At 38.6% G+C, this 27268-nt stretch overlaps 1 protein-coding gene across 4 annotated transcripts in view; it reads left to right on the top strand.

Annotated features, from left to right (window-relative positions):
• The window catches only part of tln2a (talin 2a), a 56419-nt gene extending 33528 nt beyond the window's left edge, over positions 1 to 22891 (top strand). For 3 of the 4 annotated variants that reach the window (XM_055202546.2, XM_055202526.2, XM_055202537.2), the window contains 38 exons: positions 2422 to 2550; positions 2721 to 2834; positions 3567 to 3680; positions 3794 to 3928; positions 4024 to 4152; positions 4788 to 4890; positions 5738 to 5946; positions 6037 to 6156; positions 6432 to 6629; positions 6722 to 6861; positions 6972 to 7065; positions 7148 to 7237; positions 7388 to 7510; positions 7593 to 7736; positions 7866 to 8027; positions 8112 to 8252; positions 9208 to 9389; positions 9507 to 9639; positions 10030 to 10131; positions 10242 to 10412; positions 10608 to 10754; positions 10843 to 10944; positions 11043 to 11162; positions 11238 to 11384; positions 11509 to 11678; positions 11779 to 11962; positions 14048 to 14173; positions 14297 to 14365; positions 14720 to 14836; positions 15012 to 15197; positions 16239 to 16346; positions 16445 to 16550; positions 19605 to 19729; positions 19889 to 20014; positions 20154 to 20216; positions 20303 to 20485; positions 21097 to 21222; positions 21433 to 22891. In XM_055202546.2, the coding sequence (XP_055058521.2) occupies positions 2422 to 2550; positions 2721 to 2834; positions 3567 to 3680; positions 3794 to 3928; positions 4024 to 4152; positions 4788 to 4890; positions 5738 to 5946; positions 6037 to 6156; positions 6432 to 6629; positions 6722 to 6861; positions 6972 to 7065; positions 7148 to 7237; positions 7388 to 7510; positions 7593 to 7736; positions 7866 to 8027; positions 8112 to 8252; positions 9208 to 9389; positions 9507 to 9639; positions 10030 to 10131; positions 10242 to 10412; positions 10608 to 10754; positions 10843 to 10944; positions 11043 to 11162; positions 11238 to 11384; positions 11509 to 11678; positions 11779 to 11962; positions 14048 to 14173; positions 14297 to 14365; positions 14720 to 14836; positions 15012 to 15197; positions 16239 to 16346; positions 16445 to 16550; positions 19605 to 19729; positions 19889 to 20014; positions 20154 to 20216; positions 20303 to 20485; positions 21097 to 21222; positions 21433 to 21564 (5070 nt within the window). In that variant the 3' untranslated portion in view covers positions 21565 to 22891. The remainder of the gene's footprint in view (positions 1 to 2421; positions 2551 to 2720; positions 2835 to 3566; positions 3681 to 3793; positions 3929 to 4023; positions 4153 to 4787; positions 4891 to 5737; positions 5947 to 6036; positions 6157 to 6431; positions 6630 to 6721; positions 6862 to 6971; positions 7066 to 7147; positions 7238 to 7387; positions 7511 to 7592; positions 7737 to 7865; positions 8028 to 8111; positions 8253 to 9207; positions 9390 to 9506; positions 9640 to 10029; positions 10132 to 10241; positions 10413 to 10607; positions 10755 to 10842; positions 10945 to 11042; positions 11163 to 11237; positions 11385 to 11508; positions 11679 to 11778; positions 11963 to 14047; positions 14174 to 14296; positions 14366 to 14719; positions 14837 to 15011; positions 15198 to 16238; positions 16347 to 16444; positions 16551 to 19604; positions 19730 to 19888; positions 20015 to 20153; positions 20217 to 20302; positions 20486 to 21096; positions 21223 to 21432) is intronic. The other variant, XM_055202555.2, reaches the window with a different exon arrangement.
• Positions 22892 to 27268: the final 4377 nt, after the last annotated feature.

Here is a 27268-nt window from a genome sequence, read left to right on the forward strand (position 1 = left end):
TTCTTCGCCTCTACGTCGTGCATTAAAACCCTTTAATGCATGTATAGCCATGGATTATCCCTTACGTAAATATTACAATTGAGACTATTTATAGAATGTGCTTTGGCGGGCACCTCATGGATTTTGTGCGGGCAACCTGGTGCGCACGGGCACCATGTTGGAGACCACTGATATAGATTAAACTAACCAACAGTATGTCAAATGAATCAACCTTAGAAATATATGCAACATACAAAGAATAATATTAACTCTTTCACCGCCAGCGTTTTTAAAAAAAGTTGCCAGCCAGCGTTTTTCATGATTTTCACAAAAGTTTAATGGCTTCCAGAAAATGTTCTTCTTTAAATATATAAACATACAATATACCAAATGAAAGAACAGACCCTCTGCTTTCAAAAAAAAAACGTTTCATCCTACCTTGAGTAGTTCTTTTGTAATCAGCTTTTGAATATGGGTAGGTTTCTGCAAAAACACCACATTTTGAGCAAAAAGCAGAGATAATTCCATTTTTGTGACGTACTTTTCATAGAGATCCCATTCAGAGCGATCTTTAAAACAGACACGGACATGCAGCAGCTTGCCATAGGGCAATACTTCCGGGTTTAAAAAGTTGCGGTGGTGGATAATAGCGGTATTGTGGAAAGACGGAAAATCTTGTAATTGGCGGGGAAGCGTTTTCTCTTAATTGACGAGATATCTCGTCAATGGCGGTGAAAGAGTTAATACCAAACTTATAATAGTAAAACGGTTACAAGAAACTTTTTTCTGCTGAATACACACTTTTATTTAATAAAGGTTTTGATTGTTTATTTTAAAATATCCAGCCGTTATATTCAGCCGTTACAGGTGCACAATAAATCTTGGGATAGCCTTGGCTGTGAAGGATCCATTCGGTCTATCCTAAAAAGCGTGGAGAAATAAGAACGCATTTTGAGGCTTTTTTAAGCATCCTTCGAATTGGGACTGCCTTACTAGCCTTAAGTCTCGCTGCTGTGACGCAGTCTTAAAATACATCCTTAGAAGGTCGCAATCTCCGAATTAGGTCACAGCTTTAGTTACGATTGGGCAAATTGTGAATTTACTAGCAGTGCAGCTTGTAATTGCCGAACTGAATGCTGTGCACAGAAGATAAAAGGCAGAATTTTTTATGCAGGCACTAACAGAAGGCATTTCGACAACGCCGAGCCCCAAATATGATAAAGACAACGTCCTTTGATACAACTAGACAGTTAGTCATGTGGGTCCCATTATTGGCATTTACTCCTTTTCGCATAAGTCAAAAACCACCTAAAGCAACCGTAAAAACTTTTTTGCGAAATAAACGATTTTTATTCGAAATTTGGAATTACTTGAAAATGGCATAAAGTCGGAATGATAGAAACCCAGCTGCCAAAGAAACATTATCTACAGCAGTGGTTCTTAAAGTGGGGTCCGGGGACCCCTGGTGGTCCGTGATCCTTAGCAAGGGGGTCTGCAAAATATTTTTATGAACTACTCAATTGTGCTGTATTATTAAAAATGGCAAAATCTAGCTACTGTTGACTTAAAGCTTTTAAGATGATTTAAATGTAAAAAGTTTGAGTCAAAATGTATTTTATATAAAATAATCCTCTGAATGAACATATAAGTGGAAGTAACATTGTACAAGCTGAAATGTTTCTTACTTTATCAGTATTAAACAGGTCTTAAAGGGGACATTTCACAAGACTTTTTTAAGATGTAAAATAAATCTTTGGTGGCCCCAGACTATGTATGTGAAGTTCTAGCTCAAAATACCATAGAGATAATTTATTATAGAATGTTGAAATTGCCACTTTGTAGGTGTGAGCAAAATGTGCAATTTTTTGGGTGTATCCTTTAAAATTTTCAGGGTGAGAACAGTTCTCAAATTGTGGTAAGCATATGCTTTATAAATTGTCTCTCCTATAAGGGGTCCATGAACTCAAATAGTTTGAGAACTCCTGATCAACAAAACAAGTAAATGCTCTGTGACTTTCACATATCTAAAACCAACATGTAGTTCATGCTAAAAATAGTATTCTCTCATGAATTACTCACCCTAATGTCATTCCATACCAGTAAGACCTTTGTTCATCTTGGGAACACAAATTAAGATATTTCTAATGAAATCTGAGAACTTTCTGACCCCCCCCCTCCCATTGACAGCAATGCAACTAATACTGTTAAAGCCCAGAAAGGTAGTAACATGTAGTAACAACCACTGTAGTCACATGGTCTATTTTAACATTATCTTTACTACCCTTCTGGGCCTTGAAAGTCTTAAATCTTATGTATTTGTATTTTTTAATACCTAAACCTGGCCATGAACATAGCCATACAGTACAGTGGAACCTGGCGTGGTATTAAAAAGTAAGAAGGTAAAAAGAGAAGCAGACTCTAATGCATGTTACATGTGTGCAGGGAGCTGCAGCGTACCCTGAGAATGAAGACCAGCAGCAGAAGCTGCGAGAGGCTGCAGAGGGTCTGCGTGTGGCCACCAACGCAGCTGCCCAGAACGCCATCAAGAAGAAACTCATAACAAGACTGGAGGTGATGACTGGCTAAGATTGTAATTGTTAGAAAAGCACTAAGATTTAGAATTAGGCATAGTCTATGCAGTACAGTAAATATTTATGAAGTGGCATTTAAAGAAATGGTAAGTTGTTGAGTGAAACTGTGATGGATATGAACATTTGGACATCTGGTGTTTATTTCCTCAGAACGCTGCTAAACAAGCTGCTGCTGCTGCCACTCAAGCCATTGCGGCGGCCCAGAATGCAGCAGCCTCTAACAAAAATACTGCCGCCCACCAGCAACTTGTTCAGAGTTGCAAGGCTGTCTTTATGCATGTTTTAGTGTGTTAGGATCTGAATTGTGAAGTTTTTTATATTGAATTTTTAGTCATTTGTTGTTGGTGCCCACTTGCTCTTCTTTTCCTTCTGCTTGACATTCATGACATAAAAGTTTTGTGCACTTTTTATTATATGATTTGATAATACATAAGTCCTTCATGTGCAACTGTTTATTGCTAACATACTAAATAAACATACCACATTCTTGGTTTGGATTTTGGTTTAAATAACTGAGTATGTGTTTATTTAATACTACAATTTGTTTGGCTTCTTATAGACTAGAACACTAGGTAATAGTGGTCAGTGTCTTTTTCCCGAAATATCCATGTGAAAACCTAATAAAGACTTTTGGCATAATATCTACACAGCAGATGTTGCACATTTTATACACCGTTATGATTAGCTTGTATTTGTTAACATTAGTTAATGCATCAACTAACAATTTTTAATCTTCATGTTCATGTTCATTTCTGTATTTACTAAATAATTTTAATATCAAATGTTTAGTATCAGCATTAACATAAACTAACAATATATTCAACATTTATTAATCGTTGCTAATGTTAGCTTATCCATTAATTAATGTTAACAAAAGTTACCTTGGACCTGTGTATTTTACTAGTAGTGATGTGCACTTTAACCTGTTGTGTTATATTACTGTGTATTGTATGTGCTTGCTAACATTGAATTGTTTATTTTTGTGTATGGTGTTAGGCTGTAGCCGACCACATCCCTCAGCTGGTGCAGGGAATTAGGGGCAGTCAAGGGCAGCCAGAGGATGATAGTGCCCAACTTGGCCTTATCATTGCCAGTCAGAACTTTCTTCAGGTAACAGCTGCTTTTGGTTTCACTGATACTTCATGGTTATCTACCGTCACACAGATAGCGTCAATCTGTAAAATAACCTTGGTATTAAAGTGACCACTGCGTTTTCTTCACAGCCCGGTAGTAAGATGGTATCCTCGGCCAAGTCGTCCGTACCCACGGTGACTGACCAGGCGGCAGCCATGCAGCTGGGACAGTGTGCCAAGAACCTGGCCACCAGTCTGGCCGAGCTCCGCACGGCTGCACAGACGGTACTGGATCAATCCACAAACATATTTAAAAGGCACAATATCCTCATGCATACTTAAAGCAAAAGAATCTGATAAATTCTTCTCATAACATTTAGGCGCATGAGGCATGTGGCCCAATGGAAATCGACTCTGCCCTCATAGCAGTGCAGACACTTAAAAATGAACTCCAGGATGCTAAAATGGCTGCTTCTGAGGGACAACTGAAACCTCTACCTGGTGAATCGGTGAGTAGAGGCTCATTCAAAAACTTTAAAGGAAAACACCACAGTTTTTTAATATTTTACTATGTTCTTACCTCAACTTAGACTAATTAATACATACCTATCTTTTTCAATGCGTGCACTTAATCTTTGTACAGCACGTTGTGAATGTGTTAGCATTTAGCCTAGCCCCATTCATTCCTTAGGATCCAAACAGGGATGAATTTAGAAGCCACCAAACACTTCCATGTTTTCCCAATTTAAAGACATGAGTAGTTACATGAGTAAGTATGGTGGGACAAAATAACTCGTGGTGTTTTTTTTAAGCAGATAAGAGCAAAAGAGCACCTTAGTTTGCAGCACTTCGACCTCAGCGCGCAGTAACATCATCACTTCTGACTCCTCCCCCTCTCGCTCAAACTTCCGTCAATATTACTGCGCCTGAGGTCAAAGTGCTGCAAACTAAGTGCTCTTCCGCCATACAATATAGTTCTCACTTTTTATTCGCTTAAAAAAATGTATGTATTAAAATATTGAAAAATGGTGGTGTTTTTATTTAAACTTCTATTTGTCAATATTACAGACCTTTGTGATGTGTGGGTATTGACTGATTTTATGTGGGTTATGCATTTACGTTGTGATGTCATTTAATGCTTTAGTTGGATAAGTGCACTCATGACCTGGGTGGTACTTCTAAGGCTGTTGGCTCCTCCATGGCCCAGCTGCTTACCTGTGCTGCACAGGGGAATGAGCATTACACAGGTAATGTGCCCACTCACATGCACAAACACATGCAGCTTGTTTGTTCACATGTAGATAGATGTTTACGTATTAGGGCTGCACAATTATGAAAAAAAATCATAATTGCAGATTATTCACTTTGATATTGTAATTGCGATTATTTTTGTTGATTTAATAACTTTTACATTGAGTTTTTGAAATATTTAAAAACTTTCTGTGAATCAGCTGCATGGTAAATTCTAAACATCCAAACTAACTAAATAATATAATTGTTAATAAGCAAATAACAAATAATTACAGTATGTTGTTAGTAAAAAATCTTACACATTTTAAAAATCTATGATTCGCCACTGCATTTGGTGCCCAAACATACTGCCCAAAGCCATTTTTTGAAAAGTTGCCCACCAGCATTTTTTGTGATTTTCACAAGTTCCAAAAATGCCTTCCAGGAAATTTTTCTTCTAAAAAAATTAACATACAAATATATCAAATGAAAGAACAGACCCTCTGCTTTCAAACATACTATATCTATATTTTTTCTCTGCATATAAACTCTTAAATATGGGTTTTTTTCTTTAAAAATAAAAATTTTTTTTAGCAAAAAGCTGAAATAATTGCATTTTTGTGAAGGAATTTTGTTAGAGATCAGACTCAAAATGATTATCAAAACATACATAGAGTTTAAAATTTGTAAATAACGTTTTGGCTTCAGTTTTTCTAGTGGATAATCGTGGTATTGCAGATTAACATAAAAATTCTTCAAAAACACTTTTTTATGCCAATGTTGTTTCTCTTAATTAACAAGATAACTCATCAATGGCAGGGAAAGAGTTAACACAATATGAAAATTGAATATACATGTTTACAGGTATAGCCGCAAGCGAAACGGCCCAGGCTCTTAAGACTTTAGCGCAGGCCGCGAGGGGCGTTGCTGCTACCACGTCCGACTCTGCGTGCGCTGCAGCTATGCTGGATTCTGCACGGGAGGTTATGGAAGGATCGGCCAAATTGATTTCTGAAGCCAAACAGGCGCTGGTTGCCCCTGGTGATGCAGAGCTGCAGCAGAGGCTGGCACAGGTGTGTTTTCCCATCAGATAGTTCTTACTTCTGGGAAACGTGTAAAGTATTTTACTAACTTGTGATATATTTTAATGTTGCGGTTGTTAGGTAGCGAAGGCAGTGTCTTACTCACTCAACGCTTGTGTGAACTGCCTGCCTGGCCAGAAGGACGTTGATATGGCTTTGAAAAGCATTGGAGAGGCCAGTAAAAAACTGCTGGTAGAGACGGTAAGCTATAGAAATCACACATGGGGTGGAAGTTGTATGGGGTGGAGTTACTGAAAAGATTTAAGCTGTGCCAGTTTGCATTGATTTGATTGTCTGTGGTTATCGTGAATGGGTTTGAGGACAGAATATTGCTATAGATTTTTGAAATATTTTATAACCTCATTTCTGCACTACAAATCACTTAAGTGATTTTTTTTCACTTTGTAATGCAAAGTCCTTTATTGAATTTCTGATGCACAAGATGTCTGTGTTGATTTTTGTGTCTATTATTTTAGCTTCCTCCCTGCAGTAAAACCTTCCAGGAGGCTCAGAGTGACCTCAACCAGACGGCAGCTGATCTGAACCAGTCTGCAGGTGATGTGGTCCATGCCTCCAGAGGAACCACAACCCGGCTTGCAGACGCTTCAGGAAAGTTCAGTGAGGACTTTGATGAGTTTCTGGATGCTGGCATTGAGATGGCTGGTCACACTCAGGTAAAATCTGCAAACAGGTCTATAAGACAAGTGTAGAATCGCACTTAGACTTTAAACTAAACATCCTCTTTTCTTAAAATTGGTTGTTTTAGAGTAAGGACGATCAGATGCATGTGATTGGGAATCTGAAGAACATCTCAATGGCGTCAAGTAAACTGCTGTTGGCTGCGAAGTCTTTATCTGTGGACCCTGCAGCAGGAAATGCAAAGAACCTTCTTGCTGCTGCTGCCAGGTTGTGTGTGTGTGTGTGTGTGTGTGTGTGTGTGTGTGTGTGCGCGCGCGTGTGTGTGTGTTTTATACATCCTCTTTCTTTATTTTTAACCTCTTCTTTATGTTATTCAGGACTGTCACTGAGAGTATCAACCAGTTGATTACCCTGTGTACCCAGAATGCACCAGGACAGAGAGAATGTGACAACGCACTAAGAGAGCTTGAGGTATTATATATGTACTGCATTCAGTTTACACTAATAAGTTTTCTTTATTAGAAAAAAATAACACTTTTTATTTGGGATACAGGCTGTTAAGGGGCTGCTGGATAACTCGAATGAGCCAGTCAATGATCTCTCTTACTTTGACTGCATTGAAAGTGTCATGGAGAACTCTAAGGTAACATTGATCATTACCTATAATGTTTGAGGTTTTGCAGATTTTTCTAAATTAAGTCGGCTTTTTAAATACAGTTAAATGAATCTAAACCACAATACAGTTGACTCTTTAAATGACGATCTGTAATTAATTTGTGTTCTGTATATATAGGTCCTTGGTGAGTCTATGGCCGGTATATCTCATAACTGTAAGACAGGAGATGTTTTGGCATTTGGAGACTGTGTGGGTGGAGCTTCGAAAGCTCTCTGTGGGCTGACCGAAGCTGCTGGACAGGTAAGAAACTCGTACTCGTAAATTTTGACCTTTACTTAATAAACAGATCAATATTCTTCAATGGTTTTTGGTGTTTCCACAGGCCTCTTACCTAGTGGGTGTGTCTGACCCTCGCAGCCATGCCGGACATCCAGGCTTGGTGGATCCGATCCAGTTTGCTCGAGCTAATCAGGCAATCCAGATGGCTTGTCAAAATCTAGTTGACCCAGATAGTAGTCCTTCACAGGTGAGCTTTGGACTGCCAGTCAAGTGACATCTAGTGCATTTACTTAAGAGACAAATAAATATCTTGATTTTTAATGAAATTTGCTTTGGATTAAAGCTGTATATGATGTGGCCAAAATGTGTGTTGCAGGTACTCTCCGCTGCCACCATTGTTGCCAAACACACTTCAGCGTTGTGCAACGCTTGCCGTCTCGCCTCCTCTAAGACTGCTAACCCTGTAGCGAAACGCCACTTTGTGCAGTCAGCCAAAGAAGTGGCCAACAGCACAGCCAATTTGGTCAAAACCATTAAGGTTAAACCGCTACCCTTTTAAAATGAATTCAACTTTGAACCAATCAGATTACCTTTAATTGTGTTCTTGTCTCACCCATCATAGGCTTTGGATGGGGATTTCTCTGAGGAAAACCGCGAGAAATGCCGCATTGCAACAGCACCGCTTCTTGAAGCTGTTGACAATCTGACGGCATTTGCATCCAATCCAGAATTTGCTAGTGTGCCTGCGCAGATAAGTAGAGAGGTATGTAAATTTAACGTTGTTCATTAACTCTTTCGCCGCCATTAACGAGATATCTCGTCAATCAAGAGAAAACGCTTCCCTGCCAATAACGAGTATTTCCGTCTTTCCGCAACTTTTTAACCCCGGAAGTATTGCCCTATGGCAAGCGGCTGCATGTCCGTGTCTGTTTTAAAGATCGCTCTGAATGGGATCTCTATGAAAAGTCTGTCCCAAAAATGGAATTATCTCTGCTTTTTGCTCAAAATGTGGTGTTTTTGCAGAAACCTACTCATGTTCAAAACTACTGAAGGTAGGATGAAACGTTTTTTTTTTTTTGAAAGCAGAGGGTCTGTTCTTTCATTTGGTATATTGTATGTTTATATATTTAAAGAAGAACATTTTCTGGAAGGCATTAAACTTTTGTGAAAATCATGAAAAACGCTGGCGCTGGCTAGCAACTTAAACAAAAAATGCTGGCAGCGAAAGAGTTAAAGGGGACACATCATGAAAATCTGACTTTTTCCATGTTTAAGTGCTATAATTGGTTCCCCAGTGCTTGTATCAACCTAGAGAATGTGAAAAAGATCAACCCAGTAACTTAGTTTTGGTGAACTCTTCTCTGCAAGCCTGTGAAAAAAGATCATCGAAATTTGGCTCCCCTTGTGATGTCAAAGAGGGATAATACTGCCCCTTAATCTGTACTTTCCAACCACGGCACTGCCATTTAGTGTAGAGATCAGCTCATTTGCATTTAAAAGGACACACCCAAAAACAACAAATTTTTGCTCACACATACAAAACGGCTATTTTAACATGTTATAATAAATTATCTATACAGTATTTTGAGCTAAAACTTCACATACAGTACGTACTCTGGGGACACCAAAGATTTATTTTTCATCTTTAAAAAATCTTTGTCCCCTTTAAACTGAATTATTTATGCGCGTTGTTAATTTTGCCGCTTCTGTCATTTTAGGGTTGTGCTGCACAGGAGCCAATCATCCAATCAGCACGCTCCATGCTTGACAGCTCCACCCACCTTCTGAAAACCGCACGGTCATTAGTTATGAACCCTAAAGATCCACCCACGTGGTCATCACTCGCAAGCCATTCACGCATAGTGTCAGACTCCATTAAGAGTCTCATTACTGCTATCAGGTAACATGCACATGCTTGAGTTTAGTTTGTTAATATGTACAGAATAGAATAAAATAAAATAAGCTGGTATAAAGTCTTTTCCATAACTGGTCTTTTTGTTTGAATGGTTTTTTACAGGGATAAAGCTCCTGGCCAGAAAGAATGTGACTCAGCTATTGACAATATCAATAAATGCATCAGAGATATTGAGCAAGCCTCTCTTGCAGCTGTTAGTCAAAATCTTCCTCGTAGAGATGAAATTTCATCTGAGGTAAATGTATAAATCGATAGTAGCAACTCGATTCTTAGCTTTTTTGCTTTAATGCATGTAACCACTGTATTGTGATCTTTAGAGAGGTATTTCTATCTTCAACAGTTGTTTGAGATGCATTGCTTTATTATGAAGTTGATGACCAATTGTCATCCTTTAGACTTTTAAAGTGATGAGTCTCATCATTTACTTTTCACTGAAAGTTGTATTGAAAGTACAGAAAATGGTGAATGAGGCTGTCAGTCCCCAACATTCTGTCCTTGGTGTTGTATGACAGAAGTATAGTTATGAAACACCGTCACCATAATGATCCTATAATGGTTTCACTAATTTTGAAGGTCATTTGTTAATGCGGTTATTGTCTTAAACCATTGTTGCATTTCATCTGAGGCTTTGCAGGAGCAGTTGACATCTTCAGTTCAGGAGGTGGGTCACCTCATTGAGCCCATCTCTACTGCAGCTAAAGGAGAAGCAGCACAACTGGGACATAAGGTGACTGCTAGTCATTCATCCATGCCGATTATGAACTCTAAACTTCATTTTCATAGTAAAACCTATTCAGTGCTACGAGTGCTAACTCAAAACCTGCTGCTGTGATTTAGGTCTCTCAGTTGGTCAGTTACTTTGCTCCTCTGGTCTCAGCCTCTATGGGCATGGCCTCCAAAATCTTGGATCACCAGCAGCAGATGAACCTTCTGGATCAGACCAAGACTCTTGCTGAGTCTGCTCTGCAAATGCTTTATGCTGCCAAGGAAGGGGGTGGAAACCCAAAGGTACGTCTCACCAGAGAAAGACTTGGATGTTTCCAAATTCAAATGAATGGCTAATATTCACATAAAGAAAGCAGGTTGTTTTTTGCAGAACCACCAATGTGTACTAAAGGTCAAATTGCACCATCCACATGGCATTATCTAAATTTTTTCTCTTGATGAATTTTTATATGTATCTAATAGTCAATCTGCCTATAGGCGACTCATACCCATGATGCAATAGCAGAAGCTGCCCAGCTCATGAGGGAAGCAGTTGACGATCTCATGGTGACCCTGAATGAAGCTGCCAGTGAGGTTGGGATGGTTAGTGGTATGGTGGACTTAATCGCTGATGCCATGGGCAAGGTAGGAATAGTCACCCAAATACATTTTTATGATGAAGCAATAAGTAGATGTATGTTAAAAAGATCACACTGGTTGTGTTGTCCTGCAGCTGGGTGAGGGTACCCCACCAGAACCAGAAGGTTCATTTGTGGAATACCAGACCACCATGGTGAAACATTCGAAAGCTATTGCCGTCAGTGCACAAGAGATGGTGAGCATCTTTTTATTTTTTTACACTGTCTGCGGTATATGTCATAAGGATCTCCTCTGTATTTATTTCTCATTCTGTGCATTTATCCTCTCCCTCAGATTACTAAATCCGTGAGCGCCCCAGAAGATCTGGGCAGTCTCGCCTCTCAGGTCACGGCGGACTACAACCAGCTGGCAGTACAGGGTCGTCTGGCTGCTGCTACTGCTGAGCCGGAGGAGGTAACTAACACACAGATTCAACATAACTCACCCTTTTTCTCAAACACACACTGACCCTTGTGCTGGTGATTGCAGATCGGTTTCCAGATAAAGACACGCGTGCAGGAGCTGGGGCATGGATGCATTGTGCTCGTACAGAAAGCTGGTGCTCTGCAGATCACTCCATCGGACTCTTTCACAAAAAGAGAACTTATCGAATGCGCTCGAGCCGTAACTGAAAAGGTGCTGATACAAACACAACATCCATTTGCATAAAATTTTCCTCTGTTATATATAAATATATCCCCTTCTCTATTGTGACTGAGAATTGGTTCTAACACTATGAAATCTGTGTGTGTTTTCTTAGGTTTCTATGGTACTCTCAGCATTGCAAGCGGGTAATAAAGGCACTCAAGCCTGTATCACTGCAGCCAGTGCTGTTTCGGGCATCATCGCTGATCTGGACACCACCATAATGTTCGCTTCTGCCGGCACACTAAATACAGAGAACGATTCTGAGTCCTTCGCTGACCACAGGTATAACGCATGCGTAAGAAACTAGACATTGCATCCAAATATAAAGAATTGTTGTAGATCATCTTTAAAAATTCATCACCCTTTCATCGTTTATTTCCAGGGAGAATATTTTAAAGACGGCCAAAGCTCTGGTAGAGGACACCAAGAACCTTGTTTCAGGTGCAGCTTCAAGTCAGGAGAAGCTGGCCCATGCAGCCCAGTCCTCTGCCAAGACCATCACGCAGCTTACAGATGTAGTGAAATTGGGAGCGGCAAGCATAGGTCCAGATGACCCAGAGACTCAGGTAAGAGCCGAGATGGACACTGAATGTGGACTCTTTAGGTAGTAGGCTTGTAAACAATTCAGCCTTACAAAGGCAAGAGGTTTGTTTTTGGTCGAAAATTAGTTATTGATATTTTTGGGACATTCAAGACCTCCTGTATCATGTGGATAAGTATCTTAAGTCAGTTTTATTGCTTTTTTGGGGGGGAAATAACCAAGATGAAAACAACTGACAACTAAAAGTCACTAAAAAGTTTACTTCCACACTATAGCTAGTAAAAGGAACAGTATGGGTTTTTAGAAGCATCTATTGGTAAGATTACTAAATTGCAACCAACCACAATTTCGAAACGCAATGAGAAGCTGGGTAGCTGCCCCAGGACAAAAATTTCAAAAATAACCAAAGAGTTTAGGTATTTTTCTTATTTAAAACTTGACTCTTCTGTAGTTACATCGTATATTAAGACCAACGGAAAATTAAAAGTTGCGTAGTGATATTACGCAGCGCCTAAAAATAGTTCTCTGCTATTGAAAGTTACTAAGGGGACTATTTTTAGGCGCTGCGTAATATCACTACGCCACCTGCAGCCATGTTTTGGCAGCAAAGTCCTTGATTATTACGCCAGAATGAGAGTGTAGTTCCTAGCCATATCTGCCTAGAAAATCACAACTTTTCTGTTGATCTTAGCTTTAAATAGGAAAATTATCAAAACTCTGGAATGTGCACGTGTTATAATTCATCTTCATCTTATTGATTATATTTAATTTTTCAGTATCAAATGGTCAAAAAATAAAATATTATACTTTAAATAAGGATAGATTTTTTTTATTTCAGGCAAATTGATGCATTTTAAGTCTTTACTGTTACAGACTAAAAAACAATGTTAATAAAGTTATTCTTTGTTGTAAGTTGATCGATATTTCTTTTTTTGTGTTTTCTTTTTGTGTTTTCTCAATGTTAATAAGGATACAATGTTTTGCAGATGTGTTATTTTATAGGCAAATTATACTATTTACAGTCGCGGCGGAGAGTTGGGGGGGGCGCGAAATGTTTACCTCTTCCTAGGGGGGCGTGACAGAAAATAATTGAGAAGCACTGGTCTAATCAGATTCAATGGATTATGCTAAGCTATGCTAAAATTGGTACCGCCAGACCGAGAAATTGGCTGAATGGACTCCAAAACGGTAAAAATCAAATGTTTAACTCTAGGGGAGCTGGAAAATTAGCATTTTTTTTTTAAAAAAGTGGAGTGTCCCTTATGCACCACTGATAATATAGTTATCTATAGACCGTTTCAGCACTAACAACATAAACAAGCGGCTGTCGCGGTCCGCATAAACTTCCGGTAAACTCCGCTAAGAATAAATAACAACAAAGTTCTTTAAACGTAGTTTATTTATATAACAAGCAAAAAAAAAAACGACACATAGATTACGTAGGAAACCAAAACATTTGTTATTTTCGACGAGGCATTTGTTCAAGAGATCAGTTTAGCAACTAGTCAGACCATTAAAAAAACAAAACCGGAAGTAAAGTTCGGATCCAGACGTGTTTCATGTGCGTCCGATGAAACCGTCTATATTATATTGCATTACTGTCAAGAGATCCTTCTAAAATTGATAGATTGCACCTTTAAGTTATTTTGCCTTTGTGGGCCAGAATGCAAGTCAGGTATACAAAAGAAATGGTAAACAGAATCATATATAATAAATGTTATATAAAGGTAGAAATATAGTGCAACATATAATTTACTAGGTACAAGCGTTGGATGGATGGTAAACAAGGTATTACAGTATAGTAGTAGGCCTATACCTATTCATTCACTACACTTTGAGAAATGTCCTTGTCACTAGACATTAATAGAAAAAAACTAAAAAACTTGCTAAAAGTTATGCAGTCAAAAGGTAAATGCACTTTTCTTGCCATCTGTACAAAAAGAAAAAGTCTCGACTGGGACTGTACATCAGAAATCCGAGAACATGTCTGGGTGTTAGACATGGAGAAGGTGATGAGAACAGATAAGTGAGTCAGCGACAGACATTTGCCAGCAGCCAGTTAGATGTCATCACACTGGAATGTGCACGTGTTATAATTCATCTTCCCTAGGTCGTGCTGATCAACGCGGTGAAGGATGTTGCGAAAGCTTTAGCTGAGCTCATCAGCGCCACCAAGTGTGCAGCAGGAAAAGCAGCGGATGATCCCTCCATGTTCCAGCTCAAGAATGCAGCCAAGGTATCACATGGCCTGTCAAAAAACACTTTTTTCTGTATAACAAGTATTATTTATATGGCACAAAGCTTGGCAAGAAATTCTCCATCTAGAAAGTTTAGCCAAAATATGTGTTTCTGAACACAGTTGTCCCCCAGATTGCTGGAGGGTGGGCTGGAATTGTCTCCTAACTCAGATATGAGTAAAAGTGTTCTGGTGAGCAGCTGTGTGCCATTAATCAGATGAATTAATAAGGAAATTAATCTCTGTTGTTCTTCATTATTTACATCCCATTGCACACTTAGTCCCCTACACTACAGTTCAAAGTGAACTACACGCTCTATTAATGGCACAGCCCTGCATGAGTTAAGTCATTAATTTACATTGTAATAAAAAGTAACCTTAACTTTATAATAACTTTATTTATAATAATGTATGTAGGGTTGTAGTATACAGACACTTTTGTAGTTTTGTTTTTACAAATCACAATTTGTCAAAAACAATCAATATTGTGTGATTCTGTAAAAGTGTTATCAAATGTTATTGATCTCTCTCCGTCTGTGTGTCCAGGTTATGGTAACTAATGTGACGTCTTTACTTAAAACGGTGAAGGCGGTGGAGGATGAGGCATCGAGGGGAACCAGAGCTCTGGAGGCCACTATTGAGTGTATCAAACAGGAACTCACAGTAAGACCACATTGTATTATTTTACAGTATACAGTTTTTTCTTTTCATCCTTTTTGTTGTGCAACTATCCGTTATTTATATCCGACTTTATATGGGACAATTTTTAATAAGCACTAGATAAAACAAGTACTGTTACATGACTAAATGTCTTGCTAACTGCGTTGTCATTTCTCAGTTGTTCCAGTCCAAGGAAGCCCCAGAGAAATCAACCACTCCAGAAGAGTTCATACGGATGACCAAGGGCATCACCACGGCAACCGCCAAAGCCGTCGCTGCCGGAAACTCGGCCAGACAGGAGGATATCATCTCCACCGCTAACCTCAGTCGCAAAGTCATAGCAGATATGCTGAACACATGCAAGGTGTGTATGTAAGGTTTACTGCCTTATCCACATAGCTAGTTTGTAATTTCTTAATTTCAATTGGACCAAAGTGTCTGCTAAATGAGTAAATTTGACCACGGATGACAAAACCGTCGTAAATTGCACATTTTTTTAACAAAAATTTATTGCATGGGTCAAATTGATAGATTTTTCTTTTATGCCAAAAAGTGTATTTTCTAAAGATCATGTTCCATGAAGATATTTTGTACATTTCCTACCGTAAATACTGTATATCAAAATGCAGCAAAATCACAAGCAAAATGTTGTCCAGAAACTCAATTTCTTCATTCAGTCCACAATGTTATTACAGTAATAAGCCAGTAGAGAGCTCTAAAACAAACCTTTTCATAAGTAAAATGCTGTAGACTTTATTTGGACTTTGAACTTTAAATGCGATTTTCTCAATATTTAGATTTCTTGCACTCTCGGATTCCAGACCTGCAAATAATTGTATCTCATCCAAATATTGTCATATCCTAACAAGCCATGCATCAATGGCAAGCTTATTTATTTAGCGTTGGTTGATGTATAAATCTCAATTTACCCTTACGGCGCATTCACACGGGGCGTAAGCGTTGACGCTTCCCATTCACTTTTATTGGGTGACGTCAAGCGTTGGCGAACTGAATTGTGGATCCGTCGGAGCCTTCCATCAAGCGTAAACCCTTCCGCCCCGTGTGAATGCGCCGTTACGGTTTTGTGGTCCAGGGTCACAAATATAATTCTGTTTATACACTCTCAGAAATAAAGGTACAAAAGTTGTCACTGGGACAGTACCCTTTCGAAAAGGTACACCTTTGTACCCAAAGAGTGCATATTAGTACTTTGAACTGCCAAAATGTACCTTTAAAGGTACATATTTGTACCTAAATGGTACATATTAGGACCTTTTTTAAAGGGTACTGCCCCAGTGACAGCTTCGTACCTTTATTTTTGACAGTGTATGTGGGGTACAAGGGAACATGTTATGTGTCGTTATTAAAAGTTACAGTAATAGTTACAGTTGATATTTGCCCTCAGCAAGCGGCATATCATGATGAAGTGAGTGAGGAGGTGAGGAGCAAAGCTCTGCTATATGGGACTGAATGTACCAACGGTTACATTGAACTTCTGGAACATGTGCTTCAGGTATAATCTCAAAATCAATTTACACTTCGGTAAACCGTTATGCATTTGCACAGAGTGCTGCAGGTTCATTCACAGTTTGTACTTTTATTTATTTGAAGGTCTTACAGAAGCCAACAGGCGAGCAGAAGCAGAAGTTGGTCGTTTTCTCCAAAAGAGTCGCTGCGGCTGTCACTGAACTGATTCAAACAGCAGAGGCCATGAAAGGTAGGAGATGCCATCTGCAAACACTCACCTTTATAAACACACACATTATTATTATTATTAAGTGTAGTCTGGAGATTTACTGTGCTGAATAAAGCTTCCTGTCTCTCCTGTTTTGCTCAAGATGAGGGTGAGTACAGTAAATGCCAGTACTCTTCTTTTCAGTCTTCATTTGGAACATTTTCTTTTTTTAACCATATTTCCCCTCTGTACCAAATAATTTTCATGACTTTTGCTTCCGTTAACGGTTTTTGTACATGTGTTCTTCCGCACCGAAGTATGAAACCTTCACTGCACCCGATGTAGTCCGATTCTTGCATGACTCTTATGAGCTGGTTCTTTTTAGTGTAAGTTGTTGTATCTGTTCTGTTGAAATCTGCAACGATTTCTTATTTAGCAAAATACTGTGGCAGTTCCTATTTCAAAAACAAAAACGTAAAGGTGCATTAAAGGTGTAACTTTTAGAAGGATCTTTTGACAGAAATGCACTATAACATACACTCACCTAAAGGATTATTAGGAACACCTGTTCAATTTCTCATTAATGCAATTATCTAATCAACCAACCACGTGGGAGTTGCTTCAATGCATTTAGGGGTGTGGTCCTGGTCAAGACCTCCTGAACTTCAAACTGAATGTCAGAATTGAAAAGAAAGGTGATTTAAGCAATTTTGAGCGTGACATGGTTGTTGGTGCCAGACCAGGTCTACGTATTTCACAATCTGCTCAATTACTGGGATTTTCATGCACAACCATTTTTAGTGTTTACATAGAATGGTGTGAAAAGGGAAGAAACATCCAGTATGCGGCAGTCCTGTTGGCGAAAATGCCTTGTTGATGCTAGAATGGGTCGACAGATTCATGACTGTAACACTCATTTCCACTACAAATAAGAAAAAGAGGCTACAATTTGCACAAGCTCACCAAAATTGGACAGTTGAAGACATGTTGCTTTGTCTAATGAGTCTAATGAGTCTCGATTTCTGTTGAGACATTCAGATGGTAGAGTCAGAATTTGGCGTAAACAGAATGAGAACATGGATCCATCATGCCTTGTTACCACGGTGCAGGCTGGTGGTGGTGGTGTAATGGTGTGGGGGATGTTTTCTTGGCACACTTTAGGCCCCTTAGTGCCAATTGGGCATCCACGTCCTACCTGAGCATTGTTTTGACCATGTCCTTCCCTTTATGACCACCATGTACCCATCCTCTGATGGCTACTTCCTGAAGGATAATGCACCATGTCACAAAGCTCGAATCATTTCAAATTGGTTTCTTGATCATGATAATGAGTTCACTGTACTAAAATGGCCCCCACAGTCACCAGATCTCAACCCAATAGAGCATCTTTGGGATGTGGTGGAACGGGAGCTCCTTGCCCTGGATGTGCATCCTACAAATCTCTGTCAACTGCAAGATGCTATCCTATCAATATGGGCCAACATTTCTAAAGAATGCTTTCAGCACCTTGTTGAATCAATGCCACGTAGAATTAAGGCAGTTCTGAAGCAGAAAGGAGGTCAAACACAGTATTAGTATGGTGTTCCTAATAATCCTTTAGGTGAGTGTACATAACTATATTATCAGTGGTGCATAAAGAACGGTAAAAATGAGCTTTATTGTTTTCATTATCTTCGAATAAGCCGTTTTTATCTACATACACAGCAGAAGCCGCAGTCATGTTTCTACAATTGCCCTAAATGGACAAACTGTTCTGTAAAGCACGTTTTGACACATTTTCTCAGACGATGACATGTTTGTCCTATGGCGGCTACCGTAGCTTCAATATGCGTTTCGAAAGGGAGGGGTGAGCTGTGGATTCAGCCATTGGTTGCAGTTCACAGTCCTACACACTGGAAATTTTAAGTACTTAAAGTATTGCTAAGGAATCATAAGGACAGGGTAGGCAACGTCGGTACTGGAGTGCTGATGTTCTACCGATTTTAGCTCCAACCCTGATAAAACTTTGACTACCTGCAGTTTTCAGGTGACTCTTTAGTCCACACTTTGATGACATCATGTAGTGCAGACCTTAGGTATCCTTGTCGCGAGTCTACTGGTGCACAACGGTGTTGTATTTTGGGACAGACTTGAGCGTCACGCCTTAAATAGGAAGAGAAGTTGACCATCTGTGTGAACTCCTCCCATCTGTTGTTTTCCTGCCTGAAAAAAACAGCATATTCCAACAAGCCCAGCATATGTTGTGATTTGGTGCTGGTTTTCTGGTGCCCACCAGCATAGACCAGCATAATTCCCATAGTGGTTTGGTGCTGGTTTAGCTGCTGGTCATCAGCATACCAATACCAGCTTCCCATGCTTTTCATACCAGTTGTGTTTTGGTGCAGGTATGCTGGTGACCACCAGCTAAACCAGCACCAAACTAGCATGGACCAGCATAGGAATGATGCTGGTCTATGCTGTTTTTTCAGCAGGGCTGATTCGTCTGATTGCTCTTTCGCAAGGACTTCTGTGTTGGTATAGTGCGTGAAGCTTGCAGCAGTGCGTACTTCGCCAAAGACCGCATCAAGGGTGCAAAGGGGCCGCTGATGAGCACACTTCGGAACGTAATAATGACAGATGAGACACTCTACGGACTAGTAGACTAAGCGAGCATGCACAATTTAAGGCCAAAGACAAAAAGTCCACATGAAGTGCGCCATTTCGGACAGGGCCTTAGACCTGTATTAGCTACATTAGGTGTGCTTTATTAGAGCTGGAGCTTAACTCTGCGGGACATCGGCAATCCAGGACCGACGTTGCCTACCTCTGGATTAAGGTTTAGCTAAATGTAAGCAGAATTGAAACAAAAATAGGCAAACTTCTCATAATTCCTGTTCCTATTTGTGACCTGTTTGCTTGGTGGTACCGAAGCTTTGCAATATCTCTCTGTACACCGTAGTGGCTGAATTATTTCATCTCTATGTTATACAATTCATAGCATGCATGATTACTGAAGTTCTGCCTCACTCATTTTACGGAGCATGCCATATATACATTTAAACACATACATATACAGGCTTTGCCATACAACACTTCATTGTATATTGTGTTTTTTAGGCACTGAGTGGGTCGACCCTGAGGATCCCACAGTGATTGCAGAAACAGAACTATTGGGAGCGGCTGCCTCGATCGAAGCGGCAGCCAAGAAACTTGAGCAGCTCAAACCAAGAGCCAAACCAAAGGTAACATGCTATCATACATGCTTCGACTATGCTATCTATTTTCATAGTGTTAGAATTTCACAACAGCCTCAGCTCAGTGTATGCAGTTACACAATATCTCAGAGCAAACTTGAATTATATAAAAACCTAAACTGAACTTGTCATGATCTCTTCTCACAGCAAGCTGATGAGAGTTTGGACTTTGAAGCGCAGATTCTCGAGGCAGCCAAATCTATAGCTGCAGCGACCAGCGCCTTGGTCAAATCAGCTTCAGCTGCTCAGAGGGAACTCGTAGCCCAGGGCAAGGTGAGACATTCATGCAAACTTAGCCACAATACAATATACAGTATATACACCTGATTGGCCAGTGAATGGTTTATCAAGAACTGCAGTCTGTACATGAATGCATCTTCCTAATCTTCACACATATATCTCTTTTCTAAAGGTGGGAGCTATCCCTGCCAATGCTGTAGATGATGGTCAGTGGTCTCAAGGACTGATTTCAGCTGTAAGTTCTCAAAGGCTTAATTTGTCTCATTGTTATGTGACTGCTGTTTTTTATTGTCAAAATGTAAAAAAAATGTTTTGGTACAGGCTCGGATGGTTGCTGCAGCCACCAGTAACCTCTGTGAGGCGGCGAATGCATCGGTCCAGGGCCATGCCAGTGAAGAGAAGCTCATCTCCTCTGCCAAACAGGTGGCTGCATCCACTGCACAGCTGCTGGTGGCTTGCAAGGTCAAAGCCGATCAGGATTCAGAGGCGATGAGGAGGCTGCAGGTACACGTTTAAATATATTAGAGATGTCAAATGCTGCTCCCAGAGGGCTGCTGGAGTTTAGCTCCCAGCCTAATGAAGCAGGTTTTTAGCTTACTTAAAAATTACAGACAGGTGTGCTTTTCTGAATGGCAAGAACAAGACTTAAAAACTTGTAAAATAACAGCATCAAGCAAAGCATTCTGGGAAACAAAATCTGAAGCAAAAGACAGAAAAAGGTTGATGATGATTTCTGGTTCCCAGAATGCTTTGCACGAGGCTGTTATTGTATAGTTTTATTCTATAAAGATAAAGACTTGTTAATATTTAAAATTTATTTAACTTTGAACAAACTCTTGCCAGTAAATAACATGAATTTAAATCTACGGTAAGTTGCCGGCAACCAGGTGCAAGTAACACTGTAATTTCTACTGAATTTTTTACAGTGGATCTGCTTTACGGGAGCGATCCCAGAACATTTACGGAACGCGTTTGCATTCAAATACAAGCCTCTTTGACAATTTTACTGAAATTTTCTGGGACCAAAGTGATGTGTGAATGAAGTTTTACTGTCACCATTGATCAAGCATTTTACATGCAGCTTTTTTTAACAACTTGTAACGTGTTATGTGCAGGCTGCAGGAAATGCTGTGAAACGTGCATCTGACCATCTGGTTCGAGCAGCCCAGAAAGCAGCTTTCAACAAATCTGATGATGATAATGTAGTGGTCAAGACCAGGTTTGTTGGGGGAATTGCTCAGGTAAGATTTACAGACTGAAACAATTAAAATCTTTGTCATACAGATTCTGTAGCTAAATGGTATTTATGGAATCTAGGTAACACATACTGATAAAATGTATGCGCTGCAAGTCGCTTTGGATAAAAGTGTAAATAATAATTTAATGTTATGCTATTTCACAATGGGTATACAGTTCTTAAAGTTGTTTTTCTCCACTGTCTCTTGGTCCAGATTATTGCTGCTCAGGAAGAGATGTTGAGAAAGGAAAGAGAGCTAGAGGAGGCCCGAAAGAAGCTGGCACAGATCAGACAACAGCAGTACAAGTTCCTCCCAAGTGAACTCCGAGAAGATGACCATAAATAAACATAAATGTCCAATTTCACCTGATAACGGGAAGTTTTCCACAATGATGTTTGCCAGCAGAGCACAGAAGAAAATCGCTTTTACAGTCCGTACAACACCTACTGAGCTGGATCGTAAATTTTTAAGTATTTAAACTGAAGACATTCGAACCTTGGATGCCTCCTCCACCACAGAAATATTTCTGGCATAAGACGTGTGCATGAAGTTTTCAGAAATTGTTATTTTTGGAGGTGCCTGCAACACAGCAGGAATGGCATGTTTGGAGTGTTGAGCAAATGCAATGAAGATGAGATGATCTCGGTCATTAAAATAAAGCATTAACATTTTTTAGGTTTAAAATATGGGGTAGTCTTCAGTGTTCGGTTTACTTCTTGTCAAGATGAAGAGAAGCCTCCGCTATCAACAGCCTTTTAAACTCAGCTGAATGTTTAACCTTTGTAAATTTGTAAGGGTAAAATACATTTTTTATGCTTTGCTTTCATTGCTCTAAAGTTCACAAAGTATACAAATAAAAGATATTTATATGTAGACAATGTAATGTGTGTAATTGTGCAATTGCATTTTCACCATTGATTGGTTTCTTGCTGCCCATTGCCTTTAAAAAGAAATTTTCCCCTTACAATGTGAGAATATATGGAGAATATAATTCATCTTTAGATGGACTGAAGTTTCAGCTTTACCTTTCTCCAAGAATAAACCCAAATACTGAGTGTATGTGGTTAATAAATATACCAGAATGGCTCTTCTCTGTTGTCTGATAAACGGGGCTAAATATATTGTCATGCTGTAACGTTAACTTAGACTAACGTAGACTACCGCAGTCTTTTAAGAGTTGTGCCGTTTCTAGCTGCTTAGTGTGAAACCGCTCTCCATCTCTCATTTTTCATCATATCCTTCACCTCTCAATGGTGCTTTATTTATCTGCCATGCTTATTTCTGTTAAACACTTGATATTTGTGTGAGATCCTGTAAATTCTTATCCTGTAATGTGATTTCACCTTTTCTCTATTCCATGTTTTCCTGCATTGCAACTCTTGGAAATCCTACTCTTACCTTATGGAAATTCTGTATCCATTCAGTACTTTATTGCCTTGCCAACATCACTGCTGTCATGTATATTAATCCTACTGGTTTCACATGCATTTAGTTTTAGTGCCTTAGTTTCTCTGTCTATAGAGGACAAATTAGACCTTGGTTACACATGCATTGCATGTAGAAGATGCTTAAACATGCTGCTTATCCATGACTACCTTCACGCTCTGTAAAAGGTTTGGTTGTGGACTGATTGTAACAAGTTGTTGTCTACTTAAAAGTATTCTTATGAAAACCTCTTGTTTCTCCTATATGTTCAGCAGTGCCCCTAAAGATATATAAAGGCCTGTGTCAGTCTGCTAAATGATGCTGTAAATGTATAATGTAATACGAGTGTATTGCTATGTATGTTAAGACGGCACATTTTTGTACAGCATTTCTTGTGCATGCTCCCTAAAACCAGGCCATATAGCTCTGAATGATCAAAGTCTGTCTGCAATCTGATGCATTGCGTAAATGACATTCAGAAGAGTACATGAAGGTGTTTTCGAATTGCCTGTAATAGCATTACGGTAAATACAAGATCTGATGTGATGTGTATGTAACGCATCTATAAGAAAAAATAAAGGGTTTTAAAAATTAGTGCATTTATATGATACAGCCTACTTCTACTTTACCGCAGGCGTTCGGACCCACTTGTCCATGTTGTAAAGCGGGTCATGCAAAGTCACTTTGCTGTTGTGGTGAATGACACAAAAAACGTTTGTAGGCTACCATAAATAATTTTTATATTTAATTTACACTTACAATTCATTAATAAAATGACAAAGAAAAAATGACTTGATTATAAAACATGTAAAATGTATTTATATTTTCATTTAAAGGAACAGTATGTAAGAAATGTATATCAATTAATCATAAAATGGCCCTGATATGTCACTAGACATTAAGAAATCAATTTCATTTCAAATACTTATATCACTGACAACAGTGGTCTGGCCAGGATATTGTCATTTAAAAAGTGGAGTTGCAGACCTCAACTGATGTTTATGTTGTCATGTTGTGTATCGGCCACCAGTTGTGAGATTGCAGTACCAGTTTTAGCCACAAGTTTTGTGATTGCAGTACCAGTTTTGGCCACAATCATACTGTTCCTTTAAAAATATGTTGGTGGGTCCCAGGATACCTATTTGAGAATCCAGGACTATTTTGGTAATACGTTTGTTCAAAGAAATAAGCGTTGCACACCTGAAATGAATAGATAGGTGGGTGGGATAAGAAGACAGAAAGTCTCATAACATACATGAAAAGAAATTCCCGCACACTATCTGCTTGCTGAAAAATGTAATAAATATTGCAACGTTTCGATCTATTGGGAAGATCAATAGATTGAAACGTTGCAACATTTATTACATTTTTCAGCAAGCAGATAGTGTGCGGTAATACGTTTGTTAACATTATTTAACGAACAATACTTTTAGCATTTATCGGCATACCGGTAATACATTTTTAATAAAAAAGGTGTAACTATTAGGTAATTGTGCTAATACATAAGGAACTAACATGATCAGATTAATAAATAGTGAAATCTACAGTATACTGCTCTTTATTAGTTCATATTAGCTAGTTAATTTATTATTGTATTATTAATACACACACCCAGGGATGTAGGTGTGTTTAAACTGATTCAAACACTTCTTTCAAATCGTGTACTTGTCTTGTAACTTTCCTGTCCTGGGCTTTGCTGTTGTTCTAAAACTGAATTTGCTGATCCTAAATCAACTCAAAACACATTGATCTGCTCTGAGCTCAGCCTGACTGCACCTTTAAGTTATATGGTTTCTGGTATGGGGGTGGGACTGGGGTGGTATGTCTTTAGTCAGCACCTATAGTGCTATATTGGGAGGGAGTCAGGGGGTGTTAATTTTAGTCCCCTGAGGGAAGAGACACATTTACAGTTGTTACAATTAGATTTACAATTGGCTTAACACGAAGAACTGTTTGACTCAATCAAATATAAGGTAATGGCAAATATCAGGTAAAGTTAAAGTATTATTTAGTTTGATCTCAATTGCTAGGCAATGGGAATTAGGCAGATCTGTAAACAGGGTGGAAAGAGAAAATTAGAGGTTTGGACTTTCCTTCAGAAACAAAAAGCCAATGTGTTTTACTACACTGTAAAAAATAAATTTTTTGTTGAATCAACTCAAGATTTACAAGTCATTTCAACTTACTATTATTTATCTTGACTAGAGATTCATTGTTATAACTACAGATGAGTCAACTTAATTTTATAAGTTGTAGCAACTCATCTCTAGTCAAGATAAAAAATAAGTTTAAATGACATTTGACGTTTTTTTTACACTGAACGTTTCAGTTTCATAAGAGGTTTAATGATGAATGAATATGCTTATTGATGACAGAATGTGCAATTTCCTCAGATGAAATACACACTGTAAAAAAAGGCAGCACAGAGTTAAAACAACTTAGTTTTGCAAGTCAATTCAACCTACTATTTTAAAATTTGGCTTAAAAAGTTGATAACTTATAAATTCAAGTTGAAATTGTTAAACTTATTTTTTATGTTAAAGTAACATAAAAATATGTGTTGATTTGACAAAAATGTAGTGCATAGTGAGAACTGAACACATTGTGAACATGTGTGCTTACACATCTCATAACCTTACAGTTGTTTAGATTAAAACTGTAAAAAACAAATGCAGCATGAAGTTAAAACAACTTGGTAATCAATTCAACTTACTATTTTAAGTTTGACCTGTGACAAGTTAACATAACTAATAAAAACAAGTTAAAATTGTTTAACTTAATTTTTTAAGTTAAAGGAACATAAAAATTGTTGATTAGACAAAACTGCTGCATTGTTTTTACAGTGAATAGCTTCCCTTTGCAGCACCCAAATTTCTGTACTGTAAATTTACTGTATTTTAACATCGAAATGTCAATATTTACAACAATTTTATACTTACATTTTTCAGCAAGCGATTGTTTGTTGTTATATACAACTCTTTTCATATTGTTCATTTGCATCCAGCTCAAATCATATTGCAAGTCATCTTTTAAACTATACAAAAAGCCATCATGAGATTTTTTTCATAGTTTGTTGCCCTTCTTTTTCCTTAAACGACAACTACACCCCCGCTCAGATTGCCAAAATATTGTTTTGTTAGTGTAAACTGTCAGCAATTCAGTTAAATCCAGTTAATGCTCTGCAGCATCCAGAAAATGTGGAAGTTAATCAAAGGCATTTAACAGGTTGAGTTACCAGGCCTAAAATGCATTGTTGAAAGCTTTACTTCTTGAGATGACCTCATGCGCCTGCTCGCGCGTCTCTGGCAATTAGTAGAAAGACTGAAGTAAAAAAAAACATAAGGAAACAGAAAAACTATCTGAAGGCCGTGTACAGATTGAGTGGTGCTGAAAAGAAAAATTTGCACTACATTTGAAGATATTTTGATAAATAGTTGTTAGCACACTGTTGATGGTCCTTCTTGACTTCCATAGTATTTTTCCTAATATGGAAGTCAATGGGTACCGGTGGGGTAACACCATAATCAAAATACTTTAATAAATATATATAATATTTAACATAATATAATATAGGCCTATTTAACATAATAAAAACTTCATACTGATTTAGAACAACATAAGGGTGAGGCATGAGTGGGTCTATCCCTTTAAAAGTAAGTGCAAAAGTTGCTTTTGTATTGCATTTGAAAGTTAAAAGGAGCTTAATGGAAAAGTGCTTGTGTATGTTGTAAAGCCACTTTTGTAACAGCCAAGAAGAGACTGTGGCAGGTGCTTTCTTTCAGGAGGTTTAAAAATAACCTCCTTCAGAAATGTTCGTGGAAGTGGTGAGAATGAGAGGATAAACACTTCAACACTACAAAAAGAGTAAACTAAACTACAAACACTTAGCTACTACATCATTTTATGAGATTATCAGATTATGGGTGTTAGGACAGCAGCAGTCTTTACATGCACAAATAAAGTCGCTATTTTCTCTCCCAAATGGACCCAGATGATAATGTGTACAATATGTTTCTTATCCACATGGGATGTAATGACGTAAAAATATTCAATTAATAGCGTAGCGACGACAGAATAATGTGGCGTTACGCTACACGCCAAGTCTGATAGTTTGTTTCGCGGCATGGCTGACAGCTGTAGTAGCTTTGCGGCGACACATCGTTGCGATGCCAGGAGCTTTGGGGTTGGGGGGGGGGTCCTGCTGATTAAAACAACATAGTGTTTGCCAATGAATGAACGCCGTGCATCAACCCCACAAGCGTGCTGAGAGATTGTTGTCCAACAGCCACCATATCTTATGCTCTTCAGATTATGAACAACACCCGTGGGACTCGTTGACAAGCTTATCTACTTTATCACTGACCCATTAAAGACATCTTATGTGTCCCCCACGTGATGTAAAAAATAAAGCAATTCTGTCACTAAAGGCGCTATATTTTTTGTAGAAACATGTGAATATATACGACCACCCTGTGTAAATATTAAAACAAATGCATTTTTAATAAATTAAAAATAAATACTATATCCTGAAATTTGGTTTTAGAACTGGACACGAAGTAAACTGCTTTCTGAACAGTTTTACTTTTCTTCCTCCGTTTTTAATAGTGAGTTAGAAATAGGAACG

Source organism: Misgurnus anguillicaudatus, chromosome 21 (genome assembly GCF_027580225.2).
Source record: "Misgurnus anguillicaudatus chromosome 21, ASM2758022v2, whole genome shotgun sequence".
Lineage (NCBI taxonomy): Eukaryota > Metazoa > Chordata > Actinopteri > Cypriniformes > Cobitidae > Misgurnus > Misgurnus anguillicaudatus.